The 23341-nt window shown below is 44.2% G+C and overlaps 2 protein-coding genes across 5 annotated transcripts in view; one reads left to right on the forward strand and one right to left on the reverse strand.

The window, feature by feature from the left end:
- The window catches only part of foxn4 (forkhead box N4), a 32552-nt gene extending 28880 nt beyond the window's left edge, over window positions 1-3672 (forward strand). For all 3 annotated transcript variants that reach the window (XM_085961311.1, XM_085961312.1, XM_085961313.1), the window contains one exon: window positions 696-3672. In XM_085961311.1, coding sequence (XP_085817437.1) covers window positions 696-943 — 248 coding nt within the window. In that variant the 3' untranslated portion in view covers window positions 944-3672. The remainder of the gene's footprint in view (window positions 1-695) is intronic.
- Window positions 3673-8978: 5306 nt separating this feature from the next.
- The window catches only part of acacb (acetyl-CoA carboxylase beta), a 147549-nt gene continuing 133186 nt past the window's right edge, over window positions 8979-23341 (reverse strand). For both annotated transcript variants that reach the window (XM_085961310.1, XM_085961309.1), the window contains 7 exons: window positions 22754-22889; window positions 19932-20109; window positions 18692-18804; window positions 18426-18580; window positions 15150-15320; window positions 13439-13575; window positions 8979-11420 (listed from right to left, as the gene is read on the reverse strand). In XM_085961310.1, the coding sequence (XP_085817436.1) occupies window positions 11294-11420; window positions 13439-13575; window positions 15150-15320; window positions 18426-18580; window positions 18692-18804; window positions 19932-20109; window positions 22754-22889 (1017 nt within the window). In that variant the 3' untranslated portion in view covers window positions 8979-11293. The remainder of the gene's footprint in view (window positions 11421-13438; window positions 13576-15149; window positions 15321-18425; window positions 18581-18691; window positions 18805-19931; window positions 20110-22753; window positions 22890-23341) is intronic.

The raw sequence follows: 23341 nt of genomic DNA on the forward strand, positions 1-23341 counted from the left end.
TGATGCGCTGAAACATTGTGTGAATGCGAGTACGATGGCGCCCCTCTTGCTATTTCTCATGACTAACAAAGTTTGTGATTACACAAGTGTGAAAATACCAACTCCCAGCACAGCACGTCAATTAAATCCTGAATACCGTTAACAAATGGGAATGAACACCCTTTGTTCCATCTCCCATGAGATCTATTGGTGTTGATCACTGTGCACCGGAAAACTGACTTTGCTGAGGAGGGGAATGTGCTCATCGAGGCAGTGGCTGTTAGTACTAGGGAAGGGAATACTTTCAGGTTAGGAACATCAGTCACTTTGCTCCAAGGTAATAAGGGCTCCTGTACTGTACCATATAGTGTAACCGTTCCATTTTCCCCACAACAGACATCCTGTGGGCCTGAGTGAGATTACAAATGTAGTGCCCATTCAGGGGTAGTGTTGTGCAGTGGGCTCACACAGCAAAGGCTTGAGGCTCATCTGAAGAGCGGAGCCTTTCATCCCATCAGTCAGGGCTGTGTGAAGTCAAAAGGTTGGTATGCACTATGCCCTCTTAATTAAAAAAAATTAAAACAGTTTTGTATATACAATAGAGTAACTGTTGATTTCTTAGAAACAGGAACCTCAGACAAAAACAAAAGTATAATAACTGAAGTGTTACGTCAAAGCTAAAACCTTTCCCTTTCAACCACCTTTCTCTTTAACAGGAAATCTATGGGAAGAAATGAAAGACGAGAGTTTCAGCCTGGACACACTCGGTGCGTTTAGCACATCCCCACTCCGTCTCTCAGATTCTCCTCTTGGGACAGTGGGCCTCACTCCCGTGTCCAGTGGAAGCGAGAATTCTTTCTCTGATCTGCAGGTGACTGGTCTCTACACCACCTATGCCAGCCTGGAGAACGTTCCAGCACAGTACCTGAACACGCAAGGGAATAAACCAATAGCACTCCAGTAAAGAAACGTTGCTCTGATCTGCCAGGAACTATTGATAAGGCACTGCTATGAACGTAACTGATATGTCAATGCACTGAGAACTAAATATATAACATTATAGGAAAGAGTTCCTGTGCCCACTTCTTAAGACACTGGCGTGTCTAACTCTCTGATAAGGCTGTATTTTTCAGTGGACTCAGCCGTTTTAACACATTCAGCTTTTGGAAAAAGCAATCACACTATATGCGGTGTGGAAAATCCAGGAAACTAAATGCAGCCTACATGTGGAGCAGGTCTAAAAGTTGAATATGGAAAGTGCATTACCTATAATTGACACAACTGAAAAAGATACAGACCATTCTCATCAATTAAAAAATAGACTTGTGTAAAAATAAAACATATTGATTGGCTGGAATATAAAAGCACTGAGGTGAGACCGAAGAACAAAAAAATGTTTTTACCACCAAGTTATGTAATTTCTTCAGATTTAGCATTGTTTACCTCTCCATGACAACACATTACTATTTAGCCTATAACAAAGCAATACAGTACTTTTGGGTGATGTCCAGTTTGGTTGAAGAATAATGTCTGTACTGGCAAACAGTCATACCACACATCAATCCATTTCAGCCATTTGACCAAATTTAAAATCCAGGGGGATTTAAGCAGACTTGGGAAAACACCGAAACAGAAAAGGCCAATCGACCCATCAAGCTGCTCATTCCACAGGCCGTTTCAAAATCATAAGATAGACTCTCTTGATATCGCTGAAGACGCTGGGTGCTGGCCAGCTTGTTAATGTTTGGAGAATAACTTGCAACAGACCAACAACGCAAAGATTTTCAGGGTCAAGTTTGAATTATTTGGGCTAGTAAAGATTTTAAAGAGAGAGAGTCACGGCAAGATTTTGTATCCTTGTGGAAGAATGAGTTCAGTTGGGCGGGGGGAGAAAAAAAAGTCATTAGCATCCTTCCATTGACCAACGACCCAGTGAAATGGTGACCAATCCGATCTTCAAAATCATTAATGAGGGCATTGGTTGCAGTGACGTCAGCTTTAATTCGCAGACGGTGAACAACCATCCAGTAGAAGTGCAAGAGTTACTTTGCCATTGCGAGCTGGACGTTCTCCTGCAACAAGGTCCGACAAGGAACATGGGCACACATTTTAAGAGGCCTGGTTGCCTCTGGTTGATTAATGTATATGGAGGAAGAGAACTGCTTACCCAGGACTCTCAATTGATGCAAAACACCTTGAATGCACATAATTGGATCTCATGAATGGCCTGAAACTCAACTTCAACAATTATTAGTAGATCCTAGAAATGTGAATTTTATTTTTGCTTTGCAAGTGTTCTGTACGTTGTGATAGCTCAGTACAGTGGAATGTGTTGGTGCTGTTGTGATAGGCAGTATTACTGTTTGTATATTTGTTTTATTTATATTTATTGTCTTAAGGATAAGTGAGAACCTGTTTCATTTGAACCAAGCACTGTTTACAAGAATATTTCTTAAAGGTACAGTGTTTCCACTTGTTGGCTGGTTATTTAAAAAAGCTATTTTTATAAGGTATAGATGTTAGTTTCTCAACCCTTGAATCATTACTGGTGAGTCATCTACAACACTGGCTGTATCGATTGAAACTTTGGTCATTCTGTCATTACTTCAGATTGTGGGGATCAGGGTCATTCCAATATTACAAGGGCCACCGACTAAGGCAATTGTCAATATTGAGAAAAATGTAGCAGTGGGTCGCTCAGCATGCGAGTTCCTTAAAATTATGGGGAAGGCACAGATTGATGTCTTTTTGCCAGGGCTCCGATAGACTCTCGATTAGGGCTGGTATGGGAAACTTCGAACAGCATCAATATTTTGCATATATGGAATATCTCTTTGAAGTAGACTTTAGCTCCATGAGACACTCACATGAGGAATGAAAGATACAACACGTCCTCAAAAGAATTGGAGGATAAATCAGGATGATTTAACTCTTCCAAAGTAGGCTGAAATTTAACATGGTGTGGTTACCTAAAGAGGACATTAATGTTTACTTTAAAAAAACTTCCCAGAAATAGACCACTAGTTGATTAGAATTTGGAAATTATTTTAGTTATGTTCATCAGACAAGCATGTGAAGTACAAACTTCAGGAACTTTGATATCAGATTTGAATCATGTTTGTAGAAAGTATGAAGTGCACTGATGGGTAATCTCCACAATGCAGAAAGCACAAAGAGAAAAGAGTATCTGCTCCATTTGTTAGAGAGAAGTGAGCTATGTACACTCTATATATACACCCATATTATTACTCATCCCTAATTGCCTAACATGGCTGGGAAGAGATGCAGCTTAACTTCACCTTCACAGGATTAATTCTAAATCTGACTTTCTAACTTGGTTTCAGAGTTTTGTTGAGAGGATGCAAAGGGGAAGTTCATGAAATAAAACCTACTTACCCCCTGTTCTAAACCAGCATTTAGAAATAATCTTACCAGATTCTTCATAAGATATTGATACTGGCCAACAAGTGGGAGACTACAATTACAAGGTACATTAAAAAAATTATCATGGCTTGATTAACCAACCAGATGGATCATGAGATTTATCTTATTTATCTGGTGGGGGGGAAGGAAATATTTAAGATTTTTTCCCCCTCATTTAGCTTCAAATCTATTGGCATATCTTAACTAGGAAGTAATGAAATGTTTTATGTAAAATGTGTTAGGTATATGAATAAATATTTAAATTAGAAATGGTCCTGTTGGATTTTTTAAATTAAAACAGGACAACGGTTCATAAACCTTTAACAATATTTTAAATTTGGAACTTTAATACACTTTATTCTCCTCCCCCAACCTCTCTGTAGGCTGACTGCTCCCAGATCTCTGGTAATGTCCCTTTTTATTTTTTTTCCCTTAAGTGTCAAAGACCAGGACTAGAGTCCAAGGCCCTTGCACATTTGTTTACAGCTGTCTCGTAAGTGAGCACGAATAATTTAATCTCTGGAATCATGTGGCAGCATTGCTAAATCCTCTCGAGCGCTCACACTTGTAAAATCTCAAATATACAATGGGAACATTTTAAAGTGTTTATTCTCTACTCTCGATTGATTAAAATAGCTTAGACTGAGTTTAAATGATGTTGTACCAGAGTTCAACAACAACAACTTGTATTTATATAGCACCTTCAATGTCCCAAGGCGCTTCACAGGAGTATTACAAGATAAAAGGTTTGACACTGAGCCACATAAGGGGAAATTGGGGCAGGTGACCAAAAGCTTGGTCAAAGAGGTAGGTTTTAAGGAGCGTCTTAAAAGGAGGAAAGAGGTTTAGGCAGGGAATTCCAGAGCTTAGGGCCTAGCCGGCGGGGGTGGGGGTGATGGTTTGTGGGGCTGGAGGAGATTAGAGAGATAGGAGGGGGTGGGGGGGGGGGGGGTGGGTGGTGATGGTTTGTGGGGCTGGAGGAGATTAGAGAGATAGGAAGGGGCGAGGCCATGGAGGGATTTGAAAACAAGGGTGAGAATTTAAGTCGAGGCGTTGCTGAACCGGGAGCCAATGTAGGTCAGCGAGCACAGGGGAGATGGGTGAACAGGACTTGGTGCGAGTTAGGACGCAGGCAGACAAGTTTTGGATGACCTCAAGTTTACATAGGGTAGAATGTGGGGCGCCAGCCAGGAGTGAATTGGAATAGTCAAGTCTAGAGGTAATGAAGACATGGATGAGGGTTTCAGCAGCGGATGAGCTGAGGCAAGGGCAGAGACGGCCGATGTTACACAGGCAGAAATAGGCGGTCTTAGTTACGCTGCGGATATGTGGTCAAATATGACCCAAGGTTGCAAACAGTGTGGTTCAGCCTCAGACAGACGGTAGGGAGAGGGATGGAGTCAGTGGCTAGGGAATGGAGTTTGTGGTGGGTACCGAAAATAATGGCTTCGGTCTTACCAATATTTAATTGGAAAAAATTTCTGCTAATCCAGGACTGGATGTCTGACAAGCAGTCTGATAATTTAGAGACTGTGGAGGGGTTGGGAGAAGTGGTGGTGAGGTAGAGCTCAGTGTCATCAACGTACATGTGGAAACTGACGCTGTGTTTTCAGATGATGCTGCCAAAGGGCAACATGTAGATGAGAAATAGGAGGGGGGCCAAAGATAGATCCTTGGGGGGACACCAGAGGTAACTATGTGGGAGCGGGAAGAGAAGCCATTGCAGGTGATTCTCTGGCTACGATTAGATTGATAATGGAACCAGGCGAGTGCAGTCCCACCCAGCTGGACGACGGTGGAGAAGGATGGAGTGGTCAACCGTGTTAACGGCTGCAGACAAGTCAAGAAGGATGAGGGATAGTTTACCTTGTCACAGTCACAAAGGATGTAATTTGTGACTTTGATGAGAGCCATTTCGGTACTGTGGCAGGGGCGGAAACCTGATTGGAGATTCAAACATGGAGTTGCGGGAAAGATGGGCACGGATTTGGGCGGAGACAACACATTCAAGGACTTGGGAGAGGAAAGGGAAGTTAGAGATGGGGAGGTAGCTTGCAAGGACGGAGAGGTCAAGGGTTGGTGTTTTGAGGAGAGGCGTGATGATGGCAGATTTGAGGGAGGGGGGGGGGGACAGTATCTGAGGAGAACCGGTAACAATGTCAGGTAACATGGGAACCAGAAAAGGAAGCTGGATGGTCAGTTTGGTGGGAATAGGGTCGAGGGAGCAGGAAGTGGGTCTCAGACAAGCTGAGCACGGAGAGGTCATGAGGAGAGATTGGAGAAACTGGAGAAAGATGCAAGTTCAGGGCTAGGGCAGGGGGTAACTTGAAGTTTGGCCCGGTGGGCTAGGGGAAGGAAGGAGAGTTCCCTAGACGATCTGCAGGGTGTTCGTCAATGTTGCCCTTTAGTGAGTTCAAGTGGATAATTACATCTCCGACAGCCAAGAAATGATCCTCTCAGTAGAGAGTTCAACACTCCAAGCAATGTTGGCCAACAGGAGCCATGACTGTGGTTAAGGAAGAACATGATATTTTGACATATTACTGCAACCTGTAAAAGCATTTCGTATTAAAGGCAAACAAGGTCAAAGTTCCAGATAGCCCAAGACCCCAACCTAACATATTCTACTTCAAAGGAGGAGGAGGAGGAGGAGGGGGGAGGGGGAAGAGAAGAGAAAGAGAATACAGAATTGCTCATCCACTGGCTTGAGCAGCTATTAGTAACACGCAACAATATCCTGGTTGATTGACAAATCTCCCAAATCCTTCAGGGATATGACAATCTAGTGCCGGTCAGCCTTATGCAAACCTCTTAAAGCTTTAGCAAGCTGAGGGGGGAAGAATTAATTGAATTTACAGCACGGAAACAAGCCATTCAGCCCAACTTGTCTATGCCGGTGTTTTTATGCTCCACATGAACCTCCTCCTACCCTACTTCATCTAACCCTATCAGCCTATCTTTCTAATATAGGAACAAGAGGAGGCCATTCAGCCCCTTGAGCCTGTTCTGCCATTCAATGAGATCATGGCTGATCTGTGACCTAACTCCATATACCCACCTTTGGCCCATATCCCTTAATACCTTTGGTTAACAAAAATCTATCAATCTCAGTTTTAAAATGAACAATTGATCTCGCATCAATTGCCGTTTGTGGAAGAGAGTTCCCAACTTCTATCACCCGATTTAGAGCAGTATTTGTCCATTTGGTCCAACAGAACTTTATTAGCCAGAAAACTGCTAAAATCTCATTGGGTGTGCCTCCACAATTGGAAAGGTTCCTTTAAATAGAACCAAAGGTCCTGGCCAAGTAGAAGATCTCTGGCACCTCTTACAATTTTTCACTTTCAGTCCTAGCTCAATAACCATTGCGACAGAGATATTTTGCTTTCAGACAGACTAAGCTTCTCTTGGAAGAGTGTTGGGTTAAAGTCAGTACAGTGGACATGGTTTATCTTCATTCAGTTCTTCTCAACCAAAGCTATTCATGCATACCCACAGGGATTCAAGATAGTAGCGCATCCTCAAAGACAGAGGAGCCAATGTGTCACAAACACTGAGGACCACAGCTTTAATTCTCATTGTGAAAGGGCCCTTGCATCATTTTACTATTAACATGAGCAACAGTCAGTTATTTGCTTGACTCAAATAAACAGTGATTTCAGTAATATAGCCCAATGATTGATTGATTGATTCACCTCAAGGTGTGCTGTTCTGTCAATGATGACAGATTTGAAACAATAGTTAATTAAACCTTTTGTAATATCACCTATACAAATCTGAAATAGGTCAATTAAAAAAAAAAAAATCTTATCTGCTTCTTCAGAATTTATGTACACCTCATGGCAGACTGACATACCATAGTCTGGCTAATTTATATTTTGAAACTTCTATTACTTCTCAATCCTTTCTCTTCCCTCATGGCCTCTGAGCATCATCTGTCTATTTGGGTGGTGCAGTATCAAGCCAATACGTTGGTTGATCATCTTGTCACTAGAGGGTAATTGAGAGCAGCAGGAAAGGATTCATCTTTTACCTCTTTCCTCCTGCTCTGGTCAAGAATAGCAAATGTGGGCTGTTGGGAACAGTCAAGTCTGAACGTCCAATATAATTGGATGGAGCGAGCCTTTGGCTTAAATGGTAGAATTCCCGCCTCCGAGTCAGAAGGTGCAGGGTTCAAACACCCAGTCCAGACAGTCCCAGCGAGTGGAGTTGGAGCTCCGGCTCGGAATTCTGGGTTGACAACCAGTGGGATACTCACATCCAGTGGGTGTGGGTGGCCCCTCCCCCTTATCGTATGGGTTGTGAGCGCCCATAAAACCCTCCCGCCGTAACCTACTAACCACCATCCTATCGGCTGGTATAAAGGCCATGGAAGGAGTGTTCACGTCGCGGCCTGTCAGACTGTTAATTAGCCTGAGAATCCTTCTACTGTTCTCCAAGGGAAGAGCGAGAAGATATGAAACGATGATATAATTGGATTGCCATTCAGTATGGAAAACCTGACTGAATTTAACCCTCTTCATTTAGGGTTGGCCACCCTGTAGGATTGGCCTGGAGTCTCCAGGAACTGAAAATTAATCTCCAGGGCACAGCTGCCAGCAACTTGGGAGAAAAGTCATGGGGCATGCAATAAAAAGTGTGTTTTTTTTTTTAAAAACACAATTTTATTGAATGCCCCAATGATTTTATAACTAGTAAATATTGGAGATGGGAAACAAGGCCGTCTGGCTGACAGTCCAGAATCATCCAAGTGTGTAATGAAGAGTCTTTTCGCTTTCCAATTGGCCGTGGGAAGGCAGTGCGCCCCGAGGTGGGACGTGCTGGGTGCTCAATGGTGGGAGTGGGGCAGGAGGCAATGGGATGAAACCTAAAGGAGTACATTCAACCAGAGTTGGCGACCCAGTCTCCAATAGATCATCCTTGATGGTCCTACAAATTAAATCATCCTCCATAGATCTCCCCCACATGCCAAAGCCCACATTCATCATGCATTCAGCAGTGAGGCTCAAGAACACACACCAACATTTGTGTAACTTTTTTCTTTTGGGAAAGGGAAGAGAAAAGGATTGGGTAACATGTTGGAGTCCTTCATGTTTGTTTCAAATGTTAAGGGAAAATAAAACAATCAGGGTTTACATATGCAACTAAAATTGAAACTCTTAACACAATTAAATAAACAATTCAACCAACTATTCCACCCAGCTAATATGCAAAAGGCCGTTATACTGTATATTTAGTCACATTGACAATCACACAAATTGAATATACAGTAGATTAATGTAGCTATAGGTTACCTCTGCAAAGCAATCTCACACCACTTTAGGTTCACAGTCGCTGCAATACAACTTAATTACAGCCCCTTTCTGGGTACAGTCCCATGGGCGCTGACCTCCAGTATCTCACTCAAACGGCAGCATGCTTTTTGAGCACGGAGGACACCACAGACAAGCCAATCTTATCCTTAAATGTACTTTCCTGCAAGAGTCACTGGATAGCAAGTGGGAATCTTCAAAATTGAATCTGGGGTATTCCAGATTATATGGTTCAATACAACATTGCCTGACATCCAAAATCACTTAAGTGTATGGTATTTTATTAGAGCATCCCGTTCACCAGAATGGAGCTGGTCAACTTTTATATACAAAACAAACCGATACACACACACAGATTACAGTTTATACTACCCATACTTCTGAAATATGGATATTTATCCATTGAGCATTTTTTCTTCAGAGCAAAACAAAAATTATGTTAATACAAAAGTCTATCCTTTTTTTTTTAAAACAAAGTTGAAACCTGTACTACAGCTGTTAGATATCAAGTCCAGGTTTGGCTTTCACCACCTTAACCCATTAAAGACATTGTACATTCTTACAAGCAAGAAAGAGAAGTTTTCTGTGCAACTTTAACGGGTAATGCAATTTTGTCTAAAGTGTTAACTTTATATTTAAAAAAAAGTAGCTGCCCATTCTGTTTCCATACATAGCGACATATATAGGAACAATCGTTGTTTATCAGGATGAGGGATGTTCATGAGGGGGTTTGGAACATTTCCCCATTTTGTTCCATTTCCCCATCTCAGGCATCCAGTTTCAGCATTAAGCACTTACAGGCCAGGTGTAGTACAGTTAGATGCAGATAACACTTCCTTGATTTTGCCAAACAACTGTGTTCCTTAGCCCGAACTTAAAGAGAGCACTTCCACTGCATCAATGGCACAGGTCTTCCTTGCAACCTTTCTGAATGAAATTGCAATTTTGAGAGGCAGTTTGTGCCCGTGCCTACCAGGATCAGGGTTGAGACTGCCCAAACTCATTTCACTAGGGCCTTACAGCCAGCATCCCATTGGTCTGGGCTGGGTTCAAACTCAGAGGTTAAAGGTTTTGTAACGTACTGTACCACCCCACAATTGTTTGTTTTTTTTAATTATTAAGCCAGTTGTTTCTTTAAAGTGAAGACTACTGGTTAATGCTTGATGCTTTACAGATCGAGATCTCTGCAGAAAAAGTCAACACAAAGCAACTATTTCCAGGCTGCCTCTGACACAAATTTATAAAATAAAAATAAGGGATAACCAAAGACACTAGTAAATGAACAGACATCTTAGAACAGAATTGTAATAAAAAAACACCGATAATTAATATCCTCAGGACTAACTGGGTAGGCACTATTGATAGATGGTCTCTTTATTCTGCAGTGTTATTCACCAGCTTTTTAATAAATGTCTTGCTCGAGGGTCATTCTTAGCAACACAATGATGGGATGTGGGTCTCATCTGTGACTCTCTGCACAGTGAGCTCCCGATTATAATTACTGATTATGTGTTAGCAACTGGAGGAAAAAGCAAGTATAGGACCTGTAGTTGCATTTTACCTGCCGTGTGGAAGTAGGCAGAACAGTCTCAGCTTAGTTTAAACGCCACTGGTGAATGGAAGCCCAGAGGTGTATTAAGCAACTGAAGGCATCAAGTGAAGAGGAGTTGGGTCACAAATAACCCCGGGCTATATTATGGCTACTCAATTATTACTCTAGCAGTAGTCACTATGGCTAGGTCCTCTGCAAGATTGATTTTATTTGCAGCAATTCAGAAGAGCAGAAGTTGCCTTTAACACATCAGCAGTTTTAAAAGCAATCGATATATAGTCATAAAGATCATATTCACCGTGATGGGATTCATCAGTTAGTGTGAATGTAGATCTGTGCGTAGCTTCTGGGGAAAAATGGATATTAAATAGGATGTGATCTCCACTTACATTCTAGTGACTACTTGAGCTTTATGACAGTCCATACGATTAGTATTTAATTGGCTTTTCAAAAGTTGTCTTTGTTTTACTTCTGTGTAGTACATGATCTGTGAATTGAACTTCCCAGGCAAAGACATTTAAAGAAAAGTCCAAGAGATGTCAGCATACTCCTGCAGAGTTCAGTGTTTCCAGATGGCATTTAGGAAAATGTTTTTCTGTCGTTGTTCAGCTGCATAAATATTGCCAGTAATACATGTACAATGCGGAGGCTTGAAGGATCACACCCAAAGTTTATATTTGGCTGGAGTTCATATTCACCCAGTGGAATACCCGAGTGCGCTAAATGTCAAACCCCTTGCCCAAAGTTAAGCTATTGCTTTGGAGCATAGTTATCGCCAGGAAGCAGAACTGCTTAGGCATTGGGTACTGATGAAGACAGGTAACTGTCATTTCCACTACTATCTGTTCAAGGGTCTTTCGGCTGGCTTGCCAGCACATGGCTGGGGAAAGGCACAGGGTCAATGTTCCTGAACACATTTCCCCCCCCCCCCCATTTCTTACTTTATATACAGTGGTGAGGTGTGCATGTTGTTCAGATCTCCCTGAAGTAAAACATTCAGTGGTCGATAGTGTTGGGTTTCCTTCACTCAAGGCGAGGCTGGGCCATCCATGGTTGTTAAGAGGTGAGTGATCTGTGCACGCTGGGCTGGGGTGATTTGTTGTGTCATATGGATAATGCAGTCCATTGCAACCTCTGGGTTTGCCTGAACCAAGCTGAAATTAACCACCACCAAGAAAAAAAACAATAAAATGTATTAACACACTAAGCTTCAGTTGGATTAGCTCAGTTTCTTTTTCATCTGGTCTGGTCATTAAGGGACAAATGGAGAAATAGAACTCTGAGCATATCAGGCACCTGGGGCAAGTACGATATAGGTTGAAATTTACCTTTTAGTAATCTGAACCTGTCGTATTCTTACAAAGTAATATTACAGATTTGCCTTTCCCATTCCTTTGATTATCTTAGATACTTCCATATGATCACCTCTCAGAAGCCCCTTTTACAAACTGAAAAGCCCGAGGCCGCGAAATTCGGCTCCTTAGTGCTGGTAGTTACTGCCGTTTAAAAAAAAAATTGGTGCCCGCCTCCCTTCCGGCGCAGCCCGCGCTGTTCGCCACCTTGGTAAGGGCGATAGTGCGGCAGTACGTGCGAGCGCCGGCAGTATGCAGCGTAGGCAAATCGTGACGTCTGTCAGCGTGTAATGCTGACTTGATGCACGACCTGTCATTTTCGACGTCGCCGCTGCATTCAATGCCCTCTCCTAAACACGCACAGCTGAATGTGCGTTCAGCTGCACAAGGGGATCCCCCCACCCCCAGCGCTACTTAAAGGGATACATCCAACTTCCAGGTAATTATTGCTTTTGTAATGGCCCTTAGAGTTTGTAGGAGTATGGAGGTGCTGGAAGACATTAAAAAAGTTGTTGAAGTGTGCAGGGAGTGCTGCTGGACATTGGGAAGGTGTTGGCTGCTACGGGAAGGCCTTGGAGTACACCACTTGCTTCCAGTCATGGGGGCTCTAGTTGCAGTATCCCTTGGGCTGCAGCATGACATGGAGATGGAGCAGAGGCAGCAAAGAAGACAAGCTGCTCGCAGAGGGAGGAGGAGGAGGGATCTCAGCAGGAGGCCGTACCCACCTAGGGTCTTTAGGGAGCACTTCTTCTACCTGCACCTAAGCCAGCAGTGCGTTTGGTGGCTGCACTTCACCAAGGAGGTGGTCGTCACAGAACTCTGCCACCTCTTGATCCAGACCTGCAGCCTCAGAGCAGGGCGATGACGGCTCTGTCAGTGGCCCTCAAGGTGACCGTGACCCTGAATCTTTTCACTAGCGGATCCTTCCAGGCTGGAACAGGCGACATAGCAAACATCTTGCAGTTCGCCGCCCATTGCTGAATCCGGGAGGTCACAGAGGCTTTGTACTCAAGGAAATGGGACTTCACTGTCTTCTCTCTAAAGAGAGAAGTAGGAGGAGCGTGCACGTGGCTTTGCCAGGATATCGAGCTTCCCCATGGTGCAGGGCACCATCGACTGTACACACGTGGCTTTGCAGGTGCCGCATCTCAATGGCGATATGTTCCATAACCGCAAAGGGTACCACTCACTTATTGTGCTGTTGGTGCGCGACCATGCCCAGTACATCATGATGGTGAATGCCCGGTATCCTGGCAGCAGTCACGATGCCTTCATTCTGCACCAGTCCACTGTGCTAGCAATCTTTCAGCCACCACGTCGAACCCAAGAGTGGCTGCTAGGACAAGGACTATCCGCTCTACACCTGGCTGATGATTCCCCACCGCAACCCCACCACTCATGGCCAGCACTCATATAATGAGAGCTATGCTGCCACAAGGAACCTCATCAAGCAGACCATCGGGGTGCTGAAGCTCGGGAGGAGCCCGCCAGTACTCGCTGGAGTGGGTGTCCCAATTCGTGGTGGTCTGCTGCATCCTCCACAACTTGGCCATCATGAGGGCGCAGCCCTTGTCACCACGGGTTCCGTGACCACCTCAGGAGGAGGAGGAGGAGGGAGGGAGGAGGCAGCCAGCCTGCACATCCATGTTACGGACGGGCTGTCCGTGAACGCATTATCAGACTCCGTTTCCCCTGAATGAATCCCCAGATCCCGTTGTTCAACACTTCTCCACCTTGCCATCCCTCTGATCTGGCCTTCAATTGGAAGACACTCACCACCATCAATCACCTTCTCTCCTCGCACACATAAATACACCTACCTGCGAATGTGTTTTAGTGCATAATCACGCTTCAGGTACTTGATGTTCTCTCGTATTACAGAGCGAGTGTCATCCTCGTCATTGAGGTGTTTCTCTAACCACTCCACTACCTTTTGGTTGTTGTCCCATAGGTACGCCTGCACAACACGAGCAAGAACATCCAATAAAAACGGGATAAATAATGGCACTTAGGAGATACACCATCACAATACGGACATTGTTATTCTACTTCCGAGGGCTGCTACTTCAGCCTGGGGACAGGGAACAAGATAATGGACTGTGCAAGTTCTGCAGTTGTATAAATTGCCAGACTAAATTCGGACAAAACTAAGGGAACAGATTCCCTTTGCATTATGAACCATATCAATATAGTGTGGCTCTCCTAAACCAGAGGCTATAAAAAGGTCAAAGAGCTACAGAGTTTCCATTATGATCTTTGTACTGTTCCATGGGCATTAGCCATCCTCCAATACTTTACCAAAGTGGCAATTCTTTTATGTGAGAACCAAGAGGGCATCACAACCAAACCTGATTTTGCCCTCACACACACTTACTAGCAGCATGGCTGTGCAGACATCTAGAGTGGGAACCCAGCTTTATTTATTCCCCCTCCTTAGCCCAGAAGTGTCAGAATAAATTGTGGAATACCTACTCGTGCCCTGGCCGAGATGACCTGACTCAACATCCTCTTACTTACAGGGCAAGTCATTTTTCCCAAACCATTTCCATAATGAGGTAATTAGTATAGGCAAGAATACGTTAAATTTAGTAAATCTATTGATCCACTTTTATAGAACTAAATTTTTCAAAATCTACCATTTGCTCACTTCCATGGGAGTACTTGAAGCTTACAGCACAGAATGAGGCCATTTGGCCCATTGTGTCTGTACCGGCTATACACTAGAGCAATCCAAAACTAATCTCACTCTCCCCATAGCTCATCATCTTTTGCTTCAATTATTTATCAAGTTTTACCTTAAGACAGGCAAAGGACTCGGCTTCAACCACTCCCTGTGGCATAGCATTCCATGCTCCAACAACCCGCTCTGTAAAGGAAATTCTCCTAACCTCTTTCCTCACACTCAGTGACTATGTTAAATTAATGAGCCCTCGTTACTGACTCCCTATCCGGAGGAAATGGCCTTTCCCTATTCACTCCATCAAAACACTATAGAGGTGTTTAAATTATGAAGGGATGAAACAGAGTAGATAGAAAGAGTCTGTTTCCAGCGATTGATGGGTCTATAACAAGAGAACATAGATGTAAGATTAACTGTAGAAGATTTAGGACGGAGAGCAGGAGAGACTTTTCTTTTTACACAGAGGGTTGTAAGGTTGTGGATTACAGCAGTGGAGTTAATGATCGAAGCAGATACCAGGTCTACATTTAAGAATAGGTTAGATAGGTGGTTGAAGGAAAAGGGAGATAAAAAGGAGAGTGGAACAGAGCAGGCACATGGGATTAGGACTATTGTTGTGTAGAGGATCAACACCAATGCAGACCACTGTTTTAATGTCGTAATATCTATGTAATTCCATGTACCAGAACTAGTGAGTGCTCAATGTGGCTACTGGATAGAAGGCAGAAAACCATTTGATTTGCCAGTGCTGAAATCCCACCACTTTAACAGATTTAAAAAGTTCAACTAACAAATTTACAAAGACTGATAGACAACACTTGTACATCATCAGTGTCATCTTCTCCACAGACCTTGACAGTTCCCTCGGTCTCCACAAACCACCTCCGCAGCATGGACTGAATGTGGCCATCACTCAACTCCGGGTTTGCTTTTATAATTCCTTGTTTCACCTCCTCCTCCAGCAGCAGACGGCGGAGACGCCAGTAGAAAAACGAGCGCACCGTCTTCCACTCCAGGATATCCTGAAACAGAACAAACGGCTACATTCAGATCCACGACAGCTTGACGGCAGCATTGGGAAACTGAGCCACAGGAGGACACTCAGTGGCCACAATTCATCCCACAAGCGAAGGCAGAATAGTGAATGATAAAAATAAGGAGTACGTTGTAGAGGTTACATGACACATCCTATTACTCCTTCCTCCCCCCCCGATCCACAAGCTTCCTTTGAGCATCTCTTCCCCCATCCCCAACCATCCCGGCAGAGACCTGAAATGTCCTATGAACAATCATGGATCTTAGCTTAGGTTGCCCATGGAAAAAAAAAGTGTGACATGCAGTGACAGGCACTGATCTTTAACATGATTACTTCAGAGGCATTATCAAGACATTGTAAGTAATTCTTACCCAGCCAAGGCACTGCAACATTACAAAGATATAGGCTGCGATTTTATCGGCACTGAGATGGCGGGTTTGGAGGTGGTGTGATGAAATATTCCATTCATCACTGCCTGTGACTGTGGTTGGTTTCAGGTTCCCCCTTACCATTGTATTGCCTGTGACTGTGGTTGGTTTCAGGTTTCTCCTCACCATTGTATTGTGTATTGGAATGTATGGAATGTGTTGTGTGTAGGGCTCCGCCCATACCTGGCCTCTATGTAAGCCAGCTCAGTCTGGCCTCACAGCCAGTACTGCAGACCTCCAGGGAAGATACCTCTCTCCACTGCGTGTTATCTTCTAAGTTAATAAAAGCCTTGTTTTGTTTCGCTAACATCGAGTCTCGGGATTATTGAGGCACATCAGGTGGGTCAAAGGGTAATATCGTTTTGATTGACGGCAGGGTCCAATCCCACCATCAACCCACCTCCAAACAATTTTCCCCAAGTGTCGGGTCCCTGATTTGCGCATGGACCCGACACCTAGCGGCGGGAAGAGGATTAAAGCCAATTAACTGCCTGTTAACAGGTAGTTGACAGGCTATTTTTAAATTTTGCCGCTACTGCCTCGGGTTTCCCAACGTTCGGACACCACGCCAGGTAAGTGTGGCATATTGTGAGTCTGCTGTAATGTTTCTGCATTGATGACAGCTGCAGAAGTGGTGTGAAGGATCCAATGGTGCACTGGTGAATTTCAGAGGTAAGAAAATATTGGGAAATTCACTTTTAATGCAGTTACACATTTCTTTAAGCAACAAGTTTTGAAATCAATGTCTAGTGCCACCTCATCGGGAGAACCTCTCTCACCAGTGACAGATCGCTTCTGTAAACTCACCTGCAGCTGCCATCTATTCCAGCCTATGGAGGGAGTCATTGGAGAGTCTGGGTGCAAGAGCTCACCTTTGTAGTGATTGTCAGTGCTTGTAGCACCTCAATGCTGTCAAACACTGAAAAATCAGCTGTCAAAAAAAAAATTATGCGTGGTCCCTTTAAGAAAACCGGCAGATGACTTGTCATCAAATGACGTAATCTGACCGGCTTCCTCTTAATTGGCCGGCAAGCCCGCAGGGCGGGCTTAACAAGGTCAATCAATGTAAAATCACATCTGTGAGCCGGATGCACTTGGGGCGGGACTGGAACCCGGAAACCACCTGACCCGCTCCCAAGCTGCATCCATTAACAAAATCGCGGCCATAGAGCATCAAGACCACATGGGTGGTAAAGCTTCAGTACAATGGATCCCTGCATTAGGAGGAGGTTACAGGCTGCAACCTAGTAAAAGATTTTAATGAGATCATAAATCATATAGATTATCTTCCAGCCTTTCATCGAGGTTGTTTCCTCCTCCTCTTCTCCTATAGTCTCTCTACATTGCCCACCTTTCCTGGAAGAGTGAACATGATGAAGATCCAAATTTCTGAGCAGTCAGCTAAAGACCGGCATTTTACCCTGTGGCCTCCACTTATGCATGTTTAAGATCAGGATGTCATCCTACAGAGAATATCAGGTGCTAAACACGCCCACGCCCCCCCACCCCCTCCCCCCCCCTCCTTCCATTGTATCAGGTTTTTTTATATAGGATGTATGAAATTCAGCACTCATTTTCTTTTGGTTTTTAACTTTCTCCCCCTTTCACCTGAAAAGGCTATCTCACACTGAGGTATGGTTTGATGGGCATTGGCAGCCCTCCAGCACCTCGTTCAATTGGCTGTTCTTCATGTTGAGCATCAGTATGCTTCCTGACTGTTGGAAACTTCACAGTTGAACGCAAACCAATTCGTAACAGCTCCCACCATGGGTCAGTGGAACAGAATTTCTGGTCAATTTTCCCCCTTCCTAGCCTAGGGTCACAGAGATCGACTGTAGGGTCCCTATCATTCCTGCAACTGAGATCAGTTAACTCACACAGACCAGTGATTAAACCTCAGACCTTACTAGTATGTATGTCTCAGCTGCATGCTATGGGATGCATTTACCCTTTAAATCATTAAAGGAATGTAATTTTAACAGAAAAAATGATGATTGGAGACTGCAATTTCATGCAAAGATGATTACACTAAGCTACACACGCTGTAGTCAAATAGAGGATCCCTCACTTAGGAATAGTGAATATAGCAGTTCCTTCCTGATTATAGAAAATTCTGCACACTCACAAAATGCCTAGAGGGCGTGGAACTCGTGCTACAGAAGAGCCATAAAATTGGTAATACGGTGGGCATGTCACGTCACCATATTGACATCCATGGTTGCTAAAAAAGCAAAACTGTAGTTTAAAGGTCGGTCTCCATGCTCAGCACTGGACTACAGTAGCACTGGAGTAATATCAATAGCAAACCTAGCCCAGGAGAGGAGGGCCTATGAATTGAGGTGGATTATGAAGTTTATTCCAGATTTTGAGTGAGTTGTTCCTTTGCACTCTTTTCTTCCACCCATGACACACCACATTCTCCTATGCCACACTGAAGCGCCATGGTGGAAGTCAGTTAGCGGTGGTACACATTAGTTCGCATTTCACCTTTCCTTTCCTGCTCGACGTAAAAACTCTTACCCAATAAGACAGCTGGGATCAGTACCTCATCATAAAAGGGAATCATGGTTGTTAAACCGCATCCTACACCACAGTACTGCTGACTCACTTTCCATTTAATGGCCCCATAAAGACCGAGAAGATGCAGATGAATTCTCCTTAACTGTAATAACTCCTTTCTCCTGCATCCGGCCGGGTGTGTCATGAAGGTCAGCAAACTGGACTGCCACTTGGTGGTAAATAGAAAACAGGAACTCCTCTCGTGCTTTCAATTTGGCTTCTAGTTCCTTACGGTCTTTCTCAGCCAGCTCTGGAAAACCTGCAAAAGTTAAGCAAGCACAGATCAAAGGATCAAGCGATGGCACAAATGGGGAGGGGTGTCCATGTTTAAAATTAAGATACATTGATAACAGGGTAGCAATCTCCTTACCCAACTGGTCAACAAGGCCTGAATAAATGGTGTCAATTCTCCTCATTGTCTTCACCAAGTCTTTCCGCCTGAACTTGATCTCCACAGTGCCTTCAGCCTCCAGCACACCACCCCTGAGGTGTGAGGAAAGGAGAGAAATCTCTAGAATGTGCTTCATGTTTAATCACAGTTAACAATCAATGAACTGCTCAGATTGTTTTGCAAAGCTGCTAGCAAGAACAGCCAAATTTGTGTTTGTAGCAAAAAAGGTTAAAATGCCCCCTTCTCCTGTTTGGGAGGAGTTTCATTCTTCTATCCCTCCCCTACCTTTTTAGGTTTTGAAGTACAAAGCATTACCATCTGCTCCCAAACATCTGGATTTATTTATTCATTTGCTCACTCTTGGCAATTTGCTACCCTATTCTGAAGGCAACAACTTTTCATTGGGACGTAGTTCCCTAGTCAATGGAACTAAAAATGGGGAGAAATGTAAAATGGCTGCCGACCCGCTAGCACCCGTTTCACACTATCGCACAAAGTCAACATCTACCCCATTGTGTGGAAGACAGCAGCCGCCAACTTATATTACAATTTAATGGCACGGCGTGCCTGGGGGAACCAGCGTACTTCACTACTCCACCAGCTGAACTTCTCCCTCTTCTAGATTCTGTAAGAGTTAGATCAGGAAAAGATGGTCATTATTTCAGTTGATATGGGCCCTCACATTAGCCATGTGAATGGATGGGGGGGGGGGGGGGGGGGGGAAGGAGGAGCAAAATATCAAAAGTAGACCTAGCTCAAAGATTTTTTGGGTGGAGGCTTGTTACATTGTGAGGAATGTTGATGGAGATGGTGTTGAAAGGTAGTAGGCACTGCTATTGTACTATCTCCTCTGAATCCTTTCCCCCTCCCCACAGAAAAAAAAGGTAGTTCCAGAAGTAATGTTACTTTTTTTTAATTCACAGGATGTGGGCGTCGCTGGCAAGGCCAGCATTTATTGCCCATTCCCTAACTGCCCTCGAGAAGATGGTGGTGAGCCATCTTCTTGAATGCTACAGTCCGTGTAGTGAAGGTGCTCCCAGTGCTGTTAGGGAGGGAGTTCCAGGATTTTGACCCAGCGACGATGAAGGAACGGCCGATATATTTCCAAGTCAGGGTGGTGTGTGACTTGGAGGGGAACTTGGAGGTGACGGTTCTCCCATAAGCTTGAGGAAAAAATTTCACCTGACAATGAAATTTGACCAAATCCCTTTACCAATACCTGCTTTCTCGGTCCGCATACAGTTCTATGTAAAGTGGATTGATTGTTGGATCAATAACTGCCCACGAGCCACCTCGGAGTTCAGCGTGAGGCGGGATGTAAGCCAGCACAGGCTGCTGGAACTCCCTCAAACTATCTACGATATGGGCACCAAACTTCAGAACCTGGTCGTACATATCTAACAGGAAAAGGCAAGAAAATTGGATTATCATTAACTCAGCAGAAGGGCAGCCACACGCAGTCTTTATCCTCAGCCGCCATCAATTTTCTGTAGTATTTTAGGAAAATGAAAAAAAAAGTTAGAAACATTTCAGATCACGTGAAAGGTCGTCATTATGGGGGGAAAATTCAGTTGTTTGCGCCTCCCGTTAGCGCCTTAAGAGGGCGCTAATGGGGCGCAAAGCAACTAGCGCCCGGGCGCAGCGATGTTTGCGCCGCTCGCGAAATTAACTAGACATTTTGCGGCGGCGCTAAACACTACCGCCACGATCTCCTGCGCCGGCAGATCGTGACGTCAGTCAAGTGCGCAACGCCCCGGACATTGAGTGGCACCCCCGCCTTACTACCTGCTGCTAGCAACGACAGGTTGAGGGGCGCGTTTTGCAGTCAGAAAGGGACTGGGGGAGCGCTATTTAAAGGCGACCGCTTCCTGCCTTTTTTTGTTGGTGACATTTTTGCACCACGCATTCTGAGAGAGAGAGAGACAGACTTCTGGAGAGATTCAATGCTGTGTGAAGGAGTTTTAGGTACTGAGCAGCACTTTGCAGGTTCATTTTGATTTGCCCTTCCTTGCTTCACCAGCGCTCTGAGGTAGCGCCTCACTCCTCGGCCTTTGCGCGACAGGTGTGAAGCGCCTGATTTAGCGCTCCAATCACATCCAGGGGCGATAAAAGCCAAGTTTGCCGTCGGAGGCAATAATTAGCGCCAGGCGCTAAACTTTGCGCACGGCCGATAATGTCGCTCCAAAAGGGGCGATATTGAATTTTTCCCCCCAAAACTTCAGAGGAGCTGTGCTCCTGAGAATGGATAACAATGGAACCCCCACAATTCGATTATCTACCTTTCCAATTGCCTACCACAATCGTCGCAGACAAAGCCATAACACAAGAACGTAGGAGCAGGAGTCGGCCATTTGACCCCTCGAGCCTGCTTTGCCATGCAATAAGATCATGGCTGATCTGATCTTGGCCTCAACTCCACTTCCCTGCCCACTCCCCATAACCCTCGACTCCCTTATCGTTCAAAAATCTGTCTATCTCCACCTTAAATATATTCAATGACCCAGCCTCCACAGCTCTCTGGGGAAGAGAATTCCAAAGATTCACAACCCTAAGAGAAGAAATTCCTCCTAATTTCCGATTTAAAAAGGTGCCCCCTTATTCTGAAACTATGCCCCCTAGTTCTAGATTCCCCACGAGGGGAAATATCCACTCTGCATCTACCCTGTCAAGCCCCTTCAGAATCTTATATGTTTCAGTAAGATCCCCTCTCATTCTTCTAAACTCCAATGAGTATAGGCCCAACCTGCTCAACCTTTCTTCATAAGACAACCCCTTCATCTCCGGAATTAACCTCGTGAACCTTCGCTGAACTGCCTCCAATACAAGTATATCTTTCCTTAAATAAGGAGACCAAAACTGTACACTACTCCAGGTGTGCTCTCACCAACGCCATGTATAGTTGTGACAGGACTTCCCTACTTTTATACTCCATTCCCTTTGCAATAAAAACCAACATTCCATTTGCCTTCCTAATTACTTGCTGTACCTGCATGCTAACTTTTTGTGATTCATGTACAAGGACCCCCAGATCCCTCTGTACCTCAGCAATTTGTAATCTCTCCCCATTTAAATAATAATTTGCTTTTTTATTTTTCCTACCAAAGTGGATAACCTCGCATTTTCGCACATTAAACTCCATCTGCCAGATTTTTGCCCACTCACTTAGCCTATCTATAACTCTTTGGAGATTCTTTGCGTCCTCCACACAATTTGCTTTCCCACCTATCTTTGTATCTTCAGCAGATTTGGCTACATTACATTCATTCCCTTCATCCAAGTCATTAATATAGATTGTAAATATAAGAGGTCGCCTCATTGCGCAGCTCCCAGTTTCCTTTCTTATTTGTCTTTTATGTGCTTTTTTTGCTGATTAACCTACATGCTTCTTGTTATTTGCATTGTACTTCTCTGAATTCCTGTTCCTAGAGTATTGCTGCAGCCTAAATGGAAGACCAACTTTAGGCAACTATCGATAAACCACCAGGCGGATGCCTTCTGTTATGGGGGTTGCACTGTATTTCCAAAATTGTTGACTAAAAACAAGATTGGAACAGAATTAAAAAAAGTTAACAAGGCAACCCATGATGAATTCCTGCTAAATATTTAATGAGTTATAATTGAATAGCTGGATGACAGAAAAGGGGTTGAAGGGATATGGGAACAGGGTGGGTCAATGTGATTAGCACTATTTGCCCGCATGGAGGGTAAATGCCGATACGCACTGGGTGGGCCGAACGGCCTGTTTCTGTGTTGTAACCTCTATGTATAAGTGCACTGGAGGGAAAGTATTAACAGCAAGTAATGCAGTTGAATTGGAACTTATGGTAACAATAAAGTCATTTCGAACGTCATTCCCTTTTTAAAACAATTTCCCTCTTCCCTAAAGATGCTTGCTTGCCACACAATGGCCAGTAAGGAATAGGTCATTGCTTACATTACTGATACCATGCAACAATCTCTGAATAAGCAAACGGACATTACGGAGTCTTGCTATGCAGTTTTGGAGAGAACAGTTTGCTTTGAGAAAACCACAGACCTTACCTTTCATTCCACCAGAAAACCCTCGCCAGTTAGCAAACACAATAAGGGGAAGCCGCTCTCGTTTAAAGTCCTTAATGACCTGTGCGGTTTTAAAAGCAGAGTCTGGAAACCACACCTGTCCAGCTTGCTGAATGATCTGTTAAATAAAACAGAAAAAGCCCATCAACCACATAATAAATTGAGAAAGGTACTCAACTATTTGAGGGCTGCTGTAGCATACGATTCCCGCCAAAACAGGGTCCCAGAATTTACTGTCAAAATAACGGTGAGGCTAACGGAGCTCACCATTATTTATGCACCAATCACATAGCAACATCAGGCGAGGGCAGATGTGCGATTTAATGTGAAAATCCGAAAGTTGCTGTCGGAGATGCGCCGCTCCGCTCTTAGCTTTGCAAAAACGGCATCTAGCTGTCTGACTCACCATTCAAATGCATTGAACGGTGTGAAGTTCCTGTACTCATGTGGTTGATACGAACTAAACTCACCACAGAAAGTTAGGACTTGTCCATTTCAGTCCAAGTACCCTCTTAACGGCGTGATAATTGTTAATTACTGCCAGGCAACACCTTTGGCACTGAAAATGAA

The sequence above is a fragment of the Somniosus microcephalus genome, chromosome 19, assembly GCF_052327205.1.
Source record: "Somniosus microcephalus isolate GS21.2 chromosome 19, FLI_Smic_1.0, whole genome shotgun sequence".
Classification (NCBI taxonomy): Eukaryota; Metazoa; Chordata; class Chondrichthyes; order Squaliformes; family Somniosidae; genus Somniosus; species Somniosus microcephalus.